Raw genomic sequence first — 19,324 nt, 5'->3', positions numbered from 1 at the left:
CCAAGAAGCAACCACTTAGAAACACTCCTGCAAAACCACTGCAAACATCTAGAAAATCTCAGCAGCCACCTACTTACCACTTTCACCTTACGAAAAGAAAATATATGGTAACACTTTACAATACTGGGGCACTAATATGCATTAATTCATGTTTAACTAATGCACAGATAATCATGTGTTAATGTATGACTCATGAAGAACTAAACCATTAATTAATGATTACTGCATCAGCAACTAATAAAAAGTCTATATGATTAATAGATTAAGTAATATATAAATTGTTATTAATTATATGTGACATAATGTAATAATTCCTAATAATAATAATAATAATAATAATAATAATTCTTATTAACTTTAATTATGGACTTTCACCCTGCATCTCAATCAGCTCCCTAGGTCGTGAATCAGTAAATCATGTAAATGAATGTGGCTGATTCCCTGATCAGTGCCCTGACTACTGAACTAGGGAGCTGATTGAGACACACCATCAGTTTGTCACACTCATCATGTGTTCTTTTGTTCTGTTTTCCCGCTCCTCATCATTAGTTCATTTGTATCACCTGTGTCCTATTAATTACCCTTGTTATGTTTGCTACTTAAGTTCCTCCCATGCACTCAGTCTTTGTCTGTTATACTATATTGTGTTGTTCCTGCCTGTCTGCCCGTTTGGATTGTGTTTATTAAATTTGGAGTATTTTGATATTGACCTGTTCGTCTTTGTCTACCTTTGTCTGCCTTAACCCAACGTGACACATACATGGTCAATGCGTATATTGAAAATTATAAGCACTAGTTTCCCATATGGAAATGTATTATGTTATATATCACATTATATTTTGCAGTATATTCCCATATATTTTGTTCCGTAAGGGCTGCCTATCAACCACTTAGCAACACCCTAGTAACCACCCTCTAGCAACTGCAAAGCAACCACATAGAAACATCCTTACATTCATTTTGATTGATTTTTGTCATCAGATTGGATCATATTTTGGAGCGTCTCTGAGTTTGTTGGATCTGGACTCGGATGGAGACTCAGATTTCCTTCTGGTCGGAGCTCCGTTATTTCATCAGTCTCAGCCGAGGGCAGAAGGGAGGCTGTACGTCTACGCTTTATCAGAGGAGGTATGGACAGATTCACAACATTCTCCAGTTATAAATACAAAAACATATGGTGATTAATGTCAGGGCCTGTGACTGGAAGTTTGCTAGTCATCACCATTGTGTTTCTCCAATGAAGGGATGGACAACTTCAGTCCTGGAGGGTCAGTGTCCTGCAGAGTTCAGCTCCAACCCTGATTAACTCACCTGCCTGTAGCTCTAGTGACCCTGAAGACATTGATGAGCTGGTTCAGATGTGTTTGATTATGGCTGAAGCTAAACTCTGCAAGACAGTTACCCTTCCAGGACTGAAGTTGCCCATCCCTGCTCCAGTGGGATTGCCGGTGTAATAGGTTCCCGGTGAATTATAGTAAAGTCATGGAAATACCTTGTATCGGTGCTGGTCATGTGCCGATGAATAAAGATTAAGTTCTCTTTCTCTCTCTGTAGTATTTTCAGAAGACACTGAACGTGAGTGAGTCAAACACAGGCAGATTTGCAGCATCTTTGGCTTCACTAAAGGACCTGAATGGAGACAGCCTGTCAGATGTGGCAGTCGGAGCACCACTTGAGAATGACGGTGAGGGAGTCGTCTACATCTACCTGGGCGACAGGACACGTGGAATAAACCCCGAACACGCTCAGGTGAGACTTTGCTTTAGTTCCCTCAATCCCAAACACTGTGTTTGTGTCCAGCTTAACCCAGAATCCCAGACGAGACAAATGTTCACAGATAAACAGACAGACATGGCAGGATAAATGTGTGCAATGATGAACCGCTTTGGCACAATAGACCTGTGTGTGTGTGTGTGTGTGTGTGTGTGTGTGTGTTTAGCGGATCCCAGCGCGGTCGGTTCTGCCCGGTCTGAAGCAGTTTGGAGTGTCTCTGTCCGGTCAGATGGACATGAGCGATGATAATCTGACAGATGTCGTGATCGGAGCACAAGGAGGGATTGTGCTGCTCAAGTAGGACTTTTTACCACTCATTTACAGAATAATGTAAAGATTCTCTCATAGTCTCAACACAAGGTGTCATTTATGAACTCTGGCTCTGTTTGAGTACAGTCACATCAGTGGCCAGTTTTTAACTGTTTTTGGAGAATAAATGTAATGATTTTAGTAAACTATCAGCTTGAGTCGGTCAAGTTTTTCAAGGCCCAGTTAGTCTCACTGTATCATTAACTGTTTACTCTTTTCTCTCTCTTCTCAGGGCTCGTCCTGTGATGTCTGTATCTGCACAGCTCAGTTTCAGTCCCAGTGAAATCAGTCTGACCGACTTTGAATGCCCGAGTGACAAAGAGTTAAACGTGTTTAATCTCACTTCGTGTTTGACGGTGGCCGAGCGGACCAGTAGCAGTGGTAACGTCAATGACATCTCAAAGAGTTTCTGTCACATGAAGAGCATGGCCTCCATATCTTACCTTCTCATGTCTCTCAGGATCTCTCAAGAAGAACCTGACTGTGTCTCTGAACCTGAATGTGGACGTGATGAGAGGAATCAATCGAGGATTCTTCGTTCAGAATGATTTGTCATCCAAGACTCTGCAGCAGTTCGTCCTGCTGGATTCTGGGACCTCCTGTTTCAGCTTCCCCATTTTCATGAAGGTACGTTTCGTCTATCACAGATTCAGCCAATCATGGCAGCTTCAGTTTGACAGCAAACGTTGTGTTTGTTTTAGCGCTGCACTACCGACACAGTGTCTCCTCTGAAGATACAAATTAATTTCTCACAAACCAAGATGTTTTCTGAAAGCTCCATGGCTATTCTTGACATCCACAGCAGGACGAAGGAGTATGTCGAGGTGAGCTGAGCTTCAGACATCTCTATTTATACACTATAGGCTTGTTAAATTCATGTCTCTCTCTGCCCAGAAATATCAGATCAATATCAGTCAACTATTAAGAGCCTACAGATTCACTGTATAAAGTTTCTGGAACGTTCAAATCACTATAAAAGTTTCTGTTTTGTATGTGACTAGGTGCCGTTTCAAAGGAACTGTAATTCAAACAGCTGTGTGTCCGATCTGAAGCTGAACTTCAGTTTTATGTGAGAAACAACCAATAAATAAATCAGACATGATATTAATGTGAAATATGATTTTAAATGCTTCTGAATATTGTCATCCTTCATAAGGTCTTGTTTTTTTAATTAAGCATGATATTTTGTATTTGGTTTGTTCTGCAGGAACGACACGTTACTGGTGGTGAATCAAGCTCATTTCACTGTCCTCGTATCGCTGGCCAACCAAGGCGACGACTCCTTCAACACCAGCATAGTGCTGCACTACCCAGAAGGCCTCTCACTCTCAAAATTTGACACCGTTAAGGTACAGCTATCCACACGTCAAACTAAGGACTGTCAAGAACTAAACAAACCTTCTGAAAATGGTTTTGGCATTAAAATCAAAATATCAACTGAAATATACCTCTATATCAGTCCGAAACAACCACAGAATACATACAAGAGTGGTCATGCTTTGTAATTTTTTAAAATTTAACATATTAATAAAATGTAATGAATTAAATAAATTAATTCATTAATAAATTAATGAATTAATTGAAATATATATTTAAATTAATTTTAAGTTATCTAATGGTCCCCTTTGGAGGATCACTGAGGCCCCCTAGTGGGCCACTGCTCGCGGTTGAGAACCACCATCCCAAGCTGTTTATCATTGTGCCGCTGTGAAATACAGACTGAACGGCGGCTCAAAACACCCAATCATGAACATAGGATACACAAACTACATCTCTCAGTGGGATAAAGAAAACCAGTGTTGCTAATAAGGTTTTGATGGGTGACTATTGTAATGAATGCAAAGCGGTTACAGTGACATACAGGAGTCGTACATTAGGCATGCGCAAGTCCGTTAATGGAGATCAGTGTTTGCTTTAGCTGAACTCTTGATCCTTGACTTTTAATATTAGATTTTGTTTGGGCTGTTGTAACTGAGTTATAACAGCCAGACAAGCAAAGATAAAAGATGATCAGGGGGTGTTGGTTATGTTTTCACATGATCATTATTTGACCTGAATCACTGAACTCATTTAGAGCCCAATCTCTGAGTTAGATTTACATTATTGATTACAGCAGAACTGTGATTCTACAGCAAAGAAAGAAGTTTCTGAATATCTGATTATAAGTCTAAATAAATTATGTTGTGGTGTTTTAAGGTCTATTCACACTGCATGACCAACAGCTACAGACACTTTGAGTTTTGGTGAATTAGCGTGTTGTCATGTTTTTTGGGTCGTGGAATGTCTGAAAAGTGACGCACTGTAATCTGGTGATTGTCCTCATTGGTCATTGTCTGTCGGTGCAGTGTGATTTGGCATTTTAAGGACTTTATAAATGTGTGTGTGTGTTCAACAAACAGCCCAGCCAGACTCGAAGCAGCTGTGGTGATCGTGACAATGGTGCTATGAACAGAACCACCTGCAGTATCAATCTACCAGTGTACCGCAGCGGCACCGCGGTAAGACACACAAAACATGTTTCCTGCATTGCTGTAGTAATTTTCCTCGTGTAATGAAACATAAACATCCAGAAACATTTAGTTTCACATCTCTGTCAGCATGAGGAGCTGAATTATCACATACTGTCACAGGGCAGGGAGACAAATTAAAAATATATCCATATTCCTTACATTTCATACTTCCAATGTCTTTTTTTTTTACATTTATAAGGGCAAAATCTTTTAACCTTATTAAAGGTATGTCTCATACTTTATGTAAAATTATTAAATTTAATCAATTACTTCAATTCAAATGCTGTTATCAAATTAATTTGGTATCAACTTCATCCATTTTTGTGCTGCAGCAGTGGCTCAGAAGTGGCATTTAGATGTATTTACACAGACTGTTTAATGCAGCTCAGAGGTGACATATGCATTTACACCGCAGTTACAGTGGCATAAATAAAATATGAATTGGTGTTTTTAAAATAACATTTTCAATATAGAACTTTGAAATGGAAAAAAAAAAATTAAATGATACTTTTAAATCAGAAACTAAATCTGTCAGTAGGTGATGAGCAAGTCATTTAATCTTGGATTCAATTGATTTGTTCAAAACTGCGATTCATTCAGTAACTGTTACTACATTCGTTGGTGAAATAAACAATATCGACAATATTTTGTTTAAAATAAATTATGCATTTAACCAGAAAGAGCACACATGCATGAATTAACGTAACTCTAATGCCTTGAACATGGGCTGGCATATGCAAATATTGGGGGCGTACATATTAATGATCCCGACTGTTGAGTCACAGTCGGTGTTATGTTGAGATTCGCCTGTTCTTCAGAGGTCTTTTGCACAAATAAAATTTACATAAGAAGGAGGAAACAATGGTGTTTGAGACTCACTGTATGTCTTTTCCATGTACAGAACTGGAATTATTTAACCCTCTGGAGTCTGAGGCTGATTTGGGGCTTGGAGAAGTTTTGACATGCCCTGACATTTGTGCTTTTTTCAGTTGTTCATAAACATATAAATGACAAAAGTGTCATTACACTGTATTCAGCACTAACTAGGCTACAATAATATGTGAGGAACATGTACGTACATTAGGGGTGGGAATCGGAGGGTACCTCACGATACGATACGATCACGATAAATGGCTCACGATAACGATAATATCACGAGTCAGCGATTCTGCGATAATCGATATATCGCTAGACAATCCTATAATGATACATCGCGATATTGGTCTTAATATGAAAACAAAATGCACGTGAAAAGGTTAAGTGCAGGTTAACGGATAAATCCGATCTTATATGTAGGCTACATTTAATAGAGTTCACGTCACCGAAAGCAAGAAATATGAGGTGCATTTTATTGACCATCAGTTAATCTCAAAATCAAAGACTGCAATAGGAGAGAGCGGCAACAGCACTGGTATAAGGTCTCATTACTTTTAATGAAGATAATTGTGTGTTATGCGTCTGCGACTTACTTTCACTTTCATATGCGGCAGTTTGCGCGTCAGCTTGCTGAAGAGATCTGCGGCGATGTGTGATGCAGTAGTGTTGTCATATCTGACTCTCACATGTTTCAGTTTTAGTATTTTTGGGAGAAGTAAAATTTACATATGTAGTTTCAACAACCAGATGCATTTAGACTGAGCATAGACAGTTTTGACTGGAATGCGTCCCAGACCATCTCCTGAAGTGGTTTGAGCGATCGGATTTAAATCCGTCTCAAATGCGTTTTTAGGCATTTAGGCATTTAGACCTGGTCTTTTCACGATCGGATAGCTATCCGATCAGAGAAAATGCATGAAGTCACCAGGTGCTAACAGACCCTTTGACGTTCTTCAAGCGCTTAGATATACACGGGAGCGTTCGAAAGCAGGCGTCTATCAGAGGATCCCTAATATATGCTTTCAAATGCTCCCGTGTATATCTAAGCGCTCGGTGAAGAACGTCAAAGATGTCTACGACTGTCACATCAATGGTATAAAAGTGCGTCAAGACTTTGAACTTAAACGTGGCTGGGGCATCTATTTTACTCACACTGCTGTCCGCCATCCTGTTAATAACCTCTTTTTCTTAGGCTAGTTAACTTAAGTTCACGTTTCCCTCATTCATGTGTCGAGTGCCGCCTTGAAGTAGGACGCTTTGAGCAAAGAAATCTATATATAGCGCTTTATTTTTTTTTTAATTAAAATATCGATATTTGGCGCAGCGATTCGATTCTCGTATCGCACAGAGAAGGATGACGATATATCACCATATCGATATTTTGTCCCACCCCTAACGTACATGTTTGTATTTTTGAAGGAATAATGTTTATGCGTGGTTATTGAAAAAACAAAAAACTTAAGTCACTGAAATAAGGCCAAAAAAAGTATATTAAATCTGTGTTCATAAGACTTCTGGGTATTGGAGGTTGTAGACTAGAGTTTTTGCTTCAGAATTATGTAAAAATTATGCTGCCTACTCCTTCATATAAAACAATAGAGAGATTTAAATTTTCTAAGACACTTTTGGTCAAGAAACACAGTATGCATGGAGGCGTGAATCCTCATGTATAATGGGTGATTCTCACCTGAGAAGACAAAAGAATTGAATAATAATGACCTGAAATGACTTGCATATTAATGAGGCCTTTCAGTCAGGTAGGCTGTGAAAAAACCCTCTGTGATCATGCTGATAACAGGATTAAAGTCCACTCAGGACAAAAAAAAAAAAACATGATTTTTGTGATCTCATGCATGCACGTATTATTGCACATGATATGAAGAAAATTGTGTATAGGCCTATGTTAAATTACAGTACCAGTCAAAAGATTGAACACATTGCCATTATAATGTTTTTAAAAGAAGTCTCAAGTCTCTAACCAAATAATGGTTTTCTATTTTAATAGACTTTAAAATATAATGTATTTCTGTGATGCAAAGCGTCTGAACATTCCTACCTCTAGGGCATTTCATATAGGCTACTATATTTGTTATATTATAGAGCCTAAATGTTGATGTGCAGTTGACAAACTATACATCATTAAAAAGATCTAAGACTCAAGCTTCACATTTTGACTCTTAAAATCTTATATTGACCATAATTTCTTAATATGCTTAAAAGCATACACATTTGGAGAAATATTGATGGATTCTCATATGTTTATATCAATTTTCTATACAGAGGAGTAATATTTATTATTCTATATTTATTGTCATCATTATGAGCGTTGGATGCTGTGTTTTTAATTCATACTTGCAGCCGGAGGGCGCTCTGCAACTTTTGTCCACAAATGCCTCAGTAAAAGAAGAGGAATATCATGTGACAATCAAGGAACTAACAGAGGCAAGAGATCGCTAAATATGGCTATTCAAAACACTTTTGAAGACAATAAATACACGATTGAGACGATGAATGCATGTATTGACTGAATTTGCGTCTGAATAGCGCTGGCTCCGTGGGCGTGGCCGCATTAGCGGATAATGAGCTGAATCACAGACTTCTGACATGGCTCTCTTTTCATACAGATTACATAATCACAGAAGGTTTGTTTTCGATTTGACTTATATGTTTTAAAACCTGACATCTTAACGTTTTTTTAGACATAAGTGTATTTTTTTTGTCATTAGTATTCACTAAGTTACAGTTCATTTTCTAAAAACTATCAGATTGGACTTCGTTCAGAGGGAGACGAAAGATCACGCATCATGTTAGTTTTCTTTATTTTACAAAAAGCACAACATTTTGTTTTTACTCTGAGTGTACACAAATGAAAGAAGATATTCCACAGATTAAAATGGTGTATAACTCTTAATTGTATGTGCAACATTGACGGAGTATTTTGAGTCTCTTTCACACTGATAAGAAAAAAACCACGGTGGTATCGCCGGCGATACCCTCAGACCTCAGAGTGTTAACTATGCTGAGGTAAATTCAATTTTCAATTCTAGGGCACATTTAAATCATTTGAATCATTCGGTCAGAAGACTTAGTTTCAAAATGTTGATGCTAAACCAGATCCGAGGACTGGTTCGTTATGATAGTTAAAGGATGTATACTTCTATGTCTCCATAATTCCACAGCATAGGAAGTTCCTCAGGTTTGCTTTCAGGGGCAAAGTATACCAATATTAGGTTCTTCCATTCGGTCTAGCTCTATCACCCCACACGTTCATGAAATGCGTAGATGCAGCTCTGGCCTCGCTCAGGCTGCAGGGCATACGCATTCTGAACTGATTAGATGACTGGCGTCGAGATGTCGATCTTGATCATATAAAAAAGTGGGGTTGTGGCTGAACACCAAGAAGATTGTGCTTTCTCCATTACAGAGAACCACCTTCCTGGGCGTGGTATGGATTCAGTGACGCTGCGGGCCGTTCTGTCGCCCACTCGTATTGCTGCAATCTTTTCAGTCACACAGGAGATATAACTAGGCCAGTCACACACTGTAAAACAGTTTTCTAAAACTGCTGGGTCTGATGGCAGCTGCGTCCAATGGCGTCCTTTTGGCCTGCTATACATGAGACCCTTACAGTGGTGGTTCAGTACCAAGGTTTTTCCCTGAGGGGGAACCCATTTCATATGATCAAGATCACACGGCGGTGTCTCCGCGCCTTAGTTATATGGAAGAAAAGTTGGTTCCTGTCCAAGGACCTTGTGCTAGGAGCTTAATATCATTGAGTCACTCTCATGATAGATGTTTCTCTCACAGGCTGGGGAATGGTAATGGAAGGTCATCATCTTTCGTGGCACATAATTGCCTGGAGATGATGGTGGTCTTCAATGCGTTGAAGTTCTTCCTCCCAGACCTGAGAGGTCATCATGAGACAGTGGCTGAGGCCTGGGGAATGGAGACTTCACCTCAAAAGTGGTGAAGCTCAAATGGGAGATTTATGGCCATGTGGGAGTGGACTTGGACTGGATGCCATGGTACAGACATGGCTGAGGCTACATCTTTACGTTTTTTCCCCAATTGTTCTGCTCCCAGGAGTTCTGGTCAACGGGTGATGGGCACAGAATGCTCACAACTACACCCACCACAGGTGTAGCGTGCAAACTCAAAATACATCAGTGATATACCTCCGTTTAAATAGATTATTGTGTGTGGTGGTGCTGTGGGTTTCAGGGATGTTTAGATAACTATAAAAGAGTTAACATGTTCACTTTTCTTAAAAATATTTAGCTATCAGATCTGTTTAAATGCTTCAGTTTTCATATTATAATATATTAAAACAAATTGAAGCATTTAAACTGACATAATACTGTATATCAGTTTAAATCCTTCAAGATTATAATAGATTTTATTATATTATAATGTAAGCCTAATAAAAAATTGATCTCACAAGGGGATTGTCCTTGCCACTAAAAATCTTGAAACCTCCTGGTATAGAAAATCTGGGAAATTCATAAAGCAATAAAAATGTAATTTGATGGTTTAACACTGTCTGATTACCCTGACTTCATCATACTCATATTCTAGGCAGAATGTGAGTCTGATACTGCCCCATTACACTTGAATTATGGGGCGTGTCTTAACCGAACCAGTAAAAAAAAAAACTCTGCACTCAATTGGATAGACCTACAACCAATCAGAGCAACGCAGTAAGTGACGTATGTTGAACTTGTACTTAAACTTTTGCCGAATCCCGTTGGAAGGACGGCAAACACATCTTTCCCATCGACAAATGCCTTGATTGCGGTTCTTTGTTCGTCTTTTAAAATTAATGCGCTGTCGATTTCTTTTATTACAGACGTGATAGCGGAATCTAAACATCTTACTTCTCCAGCTGCAGTCATCATTGGTGAAAACCAATTCAACCCAAGCGCTCTTTGATGACGTGGGTGGTTACGTAACCGCAGATAGCCTGTCCATCTTCGATTAAAGCCCGCCCTGGCAATTTGATTGGCTTGGCCTTCTGGGAGCCGAGCATAATTACTCCACAATGGATCGAGTCCAGACCGAACTTCCCGGTCTGTGTCTCTCCTCGACAGCTCTCCCTCTGAGATTCTGATCAGGCGACGTGCTTGATTTTTTTTACCCTGCCCAGAAGTATTGAACCTGTGGGTTCAATATACAACTCATAGTATCTGGTCTCTCAACCGAGGTTTTGGTGACCGTAATTTACATTTACATTTAGTCATTTAGCAGATGCTTTTCTCCAAAGCGACTTACAAATGAGAATAGTAGAAGCAATCAAATCAACATGAGAGCAACAGTATGTAAGTGCTGTGTGAAGTCACAGTTTCATAGTGCTCATAGCAAGGTTTTTTTTTAAATACACAAATAGATGGAAAAAGAATAGAAATCGAAAAAAAGAATGCCTCCATACAAATGGTTAGCAAGTGGATAGTTAAAACTATATCACTTGCTTATGAGGTCTCTTGTCAGCAGTATCCAATGTCTGTCAGAGCTAATTCTACTAGGAGTATGGCGGTCTCCAAGGCCTTGTTGTTGGGGGTTTTCCTCGGACAGGCAATTTTAAAAAATGTGGCGTTTTGGGATATCGTTCCCAGAGCGCCCCCTTCGGGACGCAGTGTGAGTTCCTTCGAAAGAGAAGGTCTCAGGTTATGACTATAACCATAGTTCCCTGGGAGAGGGAACAAGACACTGCATCCCGAAGGGGGCGCTATGGGAACAATATCACAAAATGCCATATTTCCAAAAAGCCTGTCTGAGGAAAACCCCAACAACAAGGCCTTGGAGACAGCCATACTCCTAGTAGAATTAGCTTGCGTTGCCAGTGACGTTCACTCTCACCATTGGACTAGTTGACAAACGTGCATCAGACGCATTCACGCTAAGTGCATTCCCATAGCGCCCCCTTCGGGACGCAGTCTCTCGTTCCCTCTCTCAGGGAGCTATGGTTATAGTCATAACCTGAGATGATTTCTGTTAATCTGGTTTAAAAGGCCATTTTATTCTAGGACTAGGCTTAATCTCTGTCCGGGAAACTGGACTCTTATCTTCAGTTGATTTCATCTAAGACTGTGGATGAAGTCTGCTGTAGTTTCTCTTTTCTTCAGTGATTCTGCTTGTTATTATTAGTGTATTCAATAGTGCTCAATCATCACTTAATTAATCACTTAATTACCTATTAAACTTCAACACTACAGTATAACAGTGTGGACTCATATAAACCCTTAGCAGTGTTAATTTAACACTGGGAAATTTGCTGTGATGTGCAAAGATTCTCAGAAGAATAATGGATGTTTCAGCTCACTTCTCTTAAAGGGACAGACCGCTCACCCCAAAACTGACCATTCTGTCTTTACCTGCTAGAGGTCACATATAATATGTGAGAGACAATAATGAGGTTCATTTTATTTCAATCATTCTCTTGGCCTTGCTACAAACTTCTGCGATTTCTACTGTGTTCTAGACTCAGTTTCTGGCAATATTTCGTGTGAAACGGGATTACGACTGGGCTGACAGGATGGAGATGATGATCACCGCTAACAGGTGAGTGAGGCTGAACTTGACAGATGTGTTTGTTTTCAGCGCTGTTTCATATCAGTAATGATCAGCAGAGATGTGAGCTTATGATCCAGGTTATGAAGGTTAAGAATGGCTTCATGTTCATTGAGTCAGTTCTGTTTGTTTGTTCACAGTGATAATAATGGAAACATCAGAGATACGGTGGTGAGGAGGAGCATCCCGGTTCAGTTCGCCGTTGATCTGGCGATCAGTCTGTGAGCGGCATTTGCCTCAGGTGACCGCGCTTCCCAACCACGCGCGCAGCTCGGGAGGACCACTTCTTTAGACTCTCTCTCTCTTCGGCTAAGTTACTCTTCAGTTTAAACCTCGTTTGAAAACCCCGCCGGAGAAACCCTCTCGGAAAGGACCAACCAAGCCAAGCGCATTGAAACTGCTACACACGGACTTGAACCAATAAGCAAGTATTATCATTTACCTGGAATTTGTCAAACTGATTTCTGTGCTGGCTCTCTCAAAAGGGTTTAACTGTGTAATTTGCCATTCTTTGATCATCTTTCTTTCCCTGTCTTTTCTTTATTTTCACTCTTGTGTATATATATATGTGTATACTTCTGTTTTAGACGTATAATCTCCGTAGTCATAGCTGCATATATTAAACACTTAATTCATGCTCGATTGTTCTGTTCGTTCTTTCAACTGAAGACCAAGTCACTTGAACGTTTTTCGGTCGCTTTATGCTAATAGCAAGTTATTTTCATGGCCAGAGAATAACTCCGTTTATAATATTCTGTGAGGGACTTAGTTTGCTGGACAAACGAACAGTTTCTCTAAATAATTATTAAACCAGAACTAATCATATATGTAATTGATTATAATTCGTTGTAATTGATTCACAATATATGTTTAATTCTCATCTACTGAGTATAAGCATAAATTTGGTAGGTTTGCTATTGCAGCAGATCAGAAGGAAGTGTTCAGGACATGAGAGAGATTTTCTGAGCCCTGGATGTAAACAGTTCTTGAAGGGTGGACAGCAGAGGTACACGAATCCTCTCGGCACTCCGGATGTTGAACCTCCTCAGAAGCACCAGCTCTGGAGTCTGTGATTGTGCCGCTTCTCTTCCGTCTCTCAGGACCTGAAGAAGCACCATCACACACTCCAGTGCTGGATTCTCCTCACGTCCACAATCATCTGCACTGCTTTGAGTGTGTTCAGCTGCAGTTTATGACCAGATGACCAGCTTCACCAGGACAAACCAGCCTACCAATCTACTCCGGTTCTGGAAATTCAGTCAGTCTGTCTGTCTAATGGACACACTGGTTTGTAGTGCAAATAGTTTTATTGCACTTCTAACACACTATTCTTCTAGTTCTAGGTGTTTATATAGCCTCACCAATCCACAGGAAATTGCTGGCTTCTACACGGATAGAAAAACAATAGAAGACTGTGGAAGTGTGTGTGTGTGTGTGTGTGTGTGTGTGTGAGAGAGAGAGAGAGAGATATTGAAAAATCTAAAAGATATTTTAAAATGAACAAGACATTTTCTTTCTCTTGCTACAAGGGCCATTTGGAAGGCACAAAGGTGTTGATAGTGATGAAGGCCTGCTGAAAGTGCCCAGGCTGGTTCAACCCTAGCAATAAAATCTTATTTCTGACTCGGAGAGCAGAGATATTCTGATGCATTCTAATGTACTATGTCAGTAAATACATGTCTAAATCAGGAGCGTTCTCTGAGGAAAAATTGGATGAGAAAATAACCCACAGTACAGAAATAAAACAATGTAAATATGATCAAATATGACATTAGAAAAGTGTATACATCACTTGTTTTTCCAAAGTGACTGTAAAAATGTAAACATTTGTAACACAAAACTCTAAAGATGGCTGCGCGTTTAAGGTCTATTAAACTGCGCACAAGCCTGTGCGAGAGACCCAGCGTATGATAGAGTGTGTGAACAAACAGTTTCAGTTTCAGTATCTCTCATCAGCACAGAAGAGAGTGTCGCAGTTTATATGAGAGCTGGCAGAACGCTAGAATCTCTCCCAGCACAGTGAACAGCATTACAGAGGTGCAGTGTTTGTTTTTACACTGGTTATATATAATACACAGCAGCATTACGTTACTGTTCTTTTGTCAGGAGGGTGGAAACACTCGGCCGGTTCACAGAACGGGCTCTGACTGCAGAAGGTCAACTATTTTATGAAAGTCTCAGCAGACAGAACTGTCCGAAAGACTGTTCTCAGTTCAGTGTACTGTTAGACTAACTGGAGCACTGAATGAGATGGCAAGGCATCAGAGGATCATATAGTACTTCTGGATATTGACTCATTTCTAGATGGAGTGACTGTTTCAGAAGGTCCAATCTGAGTTCACTGAAAAGAACTGGTTCATAACAATGACTTTACATTCTATCCCCTAAACCAATCCTTACAGAAGACTTTCTGTTTTGACATTTTCAAAAAACATCATTTGGTGTGATTTATAAGTCACCACACAAACACATCTAAATGAACACATACTGCTTTACATAATGTTATAATGACTCCAGACTGACACAAACTCTACAGTGAAACTGATGCATTATTAACTTTACGTATGATCTATATCTTATAAATGAATCTCTCACCCCACATGAAGAGAATCCAGCTGTGCGTCTCCATCCTGCTGTTTCTGCTGCTGGTCTGTGTGTGATTCCTGTTTATTTCATCATAGAAACTCATTTCGGATCAGAGCCAGAACTCCTCCGCTTTGGGGTCTGTAGGGAGTGTGTGTAATCTGTGGCTGTTTTCATTACACACCCAATATAATCACCATTCTAGTCACTGACCCAGATAGCATGTAGTAACCTGTCATGATCACGAATTGGAGTGCCCGAGTTGACCACTAGAGTGCACTCCAACATGGACTTTTGTCACCTGACAGAACTTCATTTCCCATAATTCACCTGCTGGACTCATTATCCTCGTTTCATTGCACTCAGCTGTTTTGTGTTTGTTCATTAGTGTCTGTCTATTTAATTCTGTTGTTTCTGCCTTTGTTTGTGGTTCGTTGTATTGTTTTGTGGTGTGTATTTTGATCTTAACACCTTTTAACCTTATTATTTATTATTCTCAGGTTAGGTAAAGTAAGTCGAGTCTGGCCTAAATTATAAGCATTTTAAATTACTTACAATTTAGTCAGAAGACTCCTTTGTGGTATGTTCTTGTTCAAAGTCTTAAAACACTATAAATCAAGTTAAGGTAGGCAGCTTTTGTAATCAATTAATTTCTTTTAATTGGTTACTTTTCTTTTTATAATAAACAAAAATGTAAAGGTAAATAAAACTTCATCATTAAAGTATAAAATACAGTAATCACTCTTGAGTCAAAGGTGTAGTCAGCGCTGGGCTTCCCATCTTCAGCTTGAGGTTTCTTGTCCTCAGCTCTGGGCTTCTAGGCGTCGGGGGTACTGATGTATCAGTATCTGAAGAGGCAATCAGCTCATCCGTCTTTTATACTCGTGTTGTTTATCACAGACGTTACGTTATCTTCTTGATTGACGTACGTTGTAACTTTCCCAAAGTTTCCAGACACTTCTCAAGGCCTCGCAGGTGCAAGCTGTCTGGCTTTTGTGTCCTTGGACTCCAATAAACTCAGCCAAGATGGCTGATGTCCTTATAAGGTTTTAGGAGTAGAACCACAGTTCTCTGTGTCCTTGAGCAAACACACACATAGAAGCACACACACTTCTGTGTGCTGCAGTCCAGTTCTGCTCCTCATAAACAGGCACACACACATAGCAATAACTGTACATCTCTGGCCATACAGTACAATACATTTCTTAGAAACAAACAAATATAAATAACAATAATATTATAAGCAATGCCTAATATTTAATACATTGGCCGAATGTGTAGCAACAGACATCCAAAACCTTAACAAGGAGGCAGGGTAATTGCATTTTCTTGATATAATACAACACCCCCTTCATGCAATTATCCTGACTCATTATTCAACATTCTCAAGCATAGTTGTGGCACACAAACGTTGTTCACTTCAAATTTTAACAGTAACATGTACATTTGTTCATAATTCTTAAACATATTGGTTAGTAACACATTCAGGTAACATTCCACCCAGTTTTCTGGTTCCCATAATTTTAATAATCAATTATATTTCTCTGTAAACTATCATTTAATTGCAAAACTTTGTGCTCTGCTTGATTTTCAAGTATAAGCCAAATTTGGATCTTACAAAGAATCCATTAGTTACTTTAAGCACCCTTCAGGTCCTCCCAAAGGAAGGTGTGGCTCCTCCCCTGGCTTAGACAGTTTGCAGAAGCCAAAGGGGATCTGAGCTTCCAGGCCATGTACCCTGGAAACTTGGCCCGACTGCATTCCCTCGGATCTTTTAAGCACAAAATTAGTATATGGGGTGTTTCTTGCTCCAGCTACACATTTAAAAAAAAAAAAAAAAAACATACATTTTAACCAATTCAAACAGTGCACAAGGTTCCTTATCCATCAGTTTGTAAATATCTAATTGCCAAACTCTGGGTGAAATATTTTCAAGCAATTCATTTCATTCAACATTGTTGCACTTCTTGTTGCATTTACATATAATACATAGTAAATATTAACATTACAACTAATACATTACAAAAATGGTTTCTCTAGTTCTCTCATTCAGTAATTAATCTTTTGTATCAACAGTAGTCTTTCTTATACTTTCTGAATTATGTTCAAACATAAATTATACATTCTATATCAATAAATCGATACATTCTAAATCAATAAAATTTGTTCCAATAAGGTTCCCATTGTCAATTTTGTAAACAAAATATGTCTCCCAAGCTTAAAATTCACCATAATTTAAGCTTTTCATATTTTAAATAAAAAAATTTACAAATGAATCTTATAACCTGTACTACAATCATAGAGTTTCATCTTCATTTACCATAACACATATTTTAACTTCCTTAATATACTATTTCAAATGTCTTTACACTAATAAACTATACTATTTTCACACATACAAACACAATCTAATTGCTATTACACCAAGTGCCGACAGCCGCTTCCTAAACTATATTTCAAAGTCAACTGAAGCCAATAATGTCTCTAATTCACACAATGGCTTTCAAGTATTTAAAGCGTAAATCATACTTTTAATAAAGTAATTAATTATAATAAATCTTTACATAAATCCCCATTATAAGGTTCATCCTTTGGTACATCATTTTCAGGTGGTACCTCATACTTTTCCAATCCTCAAAACACCCTCCAGAAATTAAATGGTCTTGTCAAGGGTTCTCCCCCCTAAAGCTCTCCTGAGTTCCAGGATTTCCTAAAGGGTTTCACTGACCCCAGCTCAGGTCTCAGTGCTGCTGGATGCATTGCTGTCGTTACTTGCTATCTTATAACTGAATAAGCATACACAAACTATGCAGGACTCCTTATGCTACTTCTGCCCCCCTTCTTTCAGGGTTTTCAGACTCACTCAAGGCCGTTCAGTGCTCTTGGTTTATAATGAGAGCTTGTTTGTCCTCCTTATCTATTCTCTTGCTGTGTTCAAACACCCTGCATCAATCACAGCAAAATGACTTGTCATTTCAAATACTACAATATGTCTACTAACACATCCTATTTATAATGAGCTAATTTTCTATTATTAATTTAATTATGTTGTATTCTATAATAACATACATAACTAACTATAGTTTTGGCTGTTTTCTCAGTTTCCCAGTTTCTCTCTTTTCAGTCCAAATCTTCTCTTTATCTTCTTTCTACATATTAGAAAATATTGCAGTTTAATATAATAGATAGTAAAGGCATATATTTTCCTTAGTTTCCATCATCTATTTTTTAAATGACTCTCTCTAAATATTATTGGCCTATATGCTCTGTGCTATCATCATACTTATCCACTGATTAATATTACTCTTTCTAGGTTTCTAAAAACAAAAATGTGCACAAAAATGTTTTCTTCTTGAATAATATACTGTCCATATACTTCTGTCAACATACATTTCTTCTCAACCATGAAATATTCCACTAATATTAACATTCATTCTATATTTAAGTGTTGGCATATTTATTCAATTATTTTTATGTTGTTTATGAATTTATTTAGACAATTATTTTCATTTCTAACTCTTACTAAAAGCACAAGGTAATATTATCCTGTCCATGGACACTCTTACTCTGTTTTATATCACCACTATCTCTTGATTAATTTTCTTATAATCTTCTACTTAATTACTTATTAGTAGTTTTCAAAATATTTGTTTCAATATCACCAAATAAGCATCCTAATCTTAACTGTATTGTGGTTTTTAGGATTTGTCTCTGTCAGATTTTCTAAAATTACATTCTTACACAATTCAGTATATTATTTTTGTCATACACGTTCTTCTTAAACTTTGGCAAGTCTGACCAGTGTTGCTATAGGTATGTTTACCTTCTCTTTCCCTTTTCCAAAATTATTCCCGCTTTTAAATAAATATATATACTTTTCCTTCTTATCTACAATATTTTAATTTCCAGTCATTTTTCTTTAGGTTTATAAAGTCCCTTTTCGTTTTACAGTGTACAATCACCTTATAGTGTATAAGTACTGCCTTCCTCTACTCATACATTTCTGTCTGAACATTCTCCCCAAAAAAATTTGGTGGGGGTTTCCGGTTATGGCGCATGAGGAGTAGACGTGCGCGCGACTCGCTCCCAAAACTTTTAAGTTTATCCTTATAAACCTCAACATTTTCTTTGGCATCTGACGGCATTTGTTTTATAACCGTTTCGCGACTTCAATCGATCTTGAAATGTCGAAAGGAAAGGGCAAACAAGTTGATAAAGACAGAGAAGGCACCTCTTCACCAGGTGTTAGCGTTACGCTAGCTGAGATCAGTGCTTTACATGATGATCTCAGAGCATCTATCGCTGCGGACTTCAAAGCATCTTTCGAAAGTTTAGCAACGAAGCTAGATAACATTCAGTCCACAGTGGCAGATCATGACCTTCGCATCGGTAATCTTGAATCTGGCACTACGGAGATCAGTCAACAGTTTGAACGACTCGAAGCTACGTGTTCGGGGCTCCAGAAGGATAATGAGTGGCTTAAGGCTAAAGTCTCAGATCTCGAGAGCCGCAGCCGGCGCCAAAATATTCGAATCCTGGGTTTACCTGAGTCAATTGAGGGGCCGCGCCCGAGTACATTTTTTTCTCAGCTTCTGGTCGATGTTCTTGGATCTCAGGTGTTAACCTCGCCGCCCGAGCTAGACAGAGCTCATCGTAGCCTGGCACCTAAACCAGCGCCTGGGCAGAGACCGCAACCCGTCATCTTGCGA

General features: G+C 38.8%; 1 protein-coding gene across 1 annotated transcript in view; it reads left to right on the top strand.

The window, feature by feature from the left end:
- LOC125263216 (integrin alpha-L-like) overlaps positions 1-12,257 on the top strand; it is a 45,923-nt gene extending 33,666 nt beyond the window's left edge. The window contains exons 13-23 of the mRNA XM_048182201.1: positions 982-1,128; positions 1,555-1,749; positions 1,940-2,070; positions 2,315-2,463; positions 2,543-2,709; positions 2,784-2,906; positions 3,084-3,151; positions 3,290-3,431; positions 4,482-4,580; positions 11,944-12,023; positions 12,173-12,257. Of these exons, the coding sequence (XP_048038158.1) occupies positions 982-1,128; positions 1,555-1,749; positions 1,940-2,070; positions 2,315-2,463; positions 2,543-2,709; positions 2,784-2,906; positions 3,084-3,151; positions 3,290-3,431; positions 4,482-4,580; positions 11,944-12,023; positions 12,173-12,257 (1,386 nt within the window). The remainder of the gene's footprint in view (positions 1-981; positions 1,129-1,554; positions 1,750-1,939; positions 2,071-2,314; positions 2,464-2,542; positions 2,710-2,783; positions 2,907-3,083; positions 3,152-3,289; positions 3,432-4,481; positions 4,581-11,943; positions 12,024-12,172) is intronic.
- Positions 12,258-19,324: the final 7,067 nt, after the last annotated feature.

The sequence above is a fragment of the Megalobrama amblycephala genome, linkage group LG2, assembly GCF_018812025.1.
Source record: "Megalobrama amblycephala isolate DHTTF-2021 linkage group LG2, ASM1881202v1, whole genome shotgun sequence".
Taxonomy (NCBI): Eukaryota; Metazoa; Chordata; class Actinopteri; order Cypriniformes; family Xenocyprididae; genus Megalobrama; species Megalobrama amblycephala.
The sequence above is the reverse complement of the archived record's forward strand: the minus strand, read 5'-3'. Positions and strand labels throughout refer to the sequence as shown.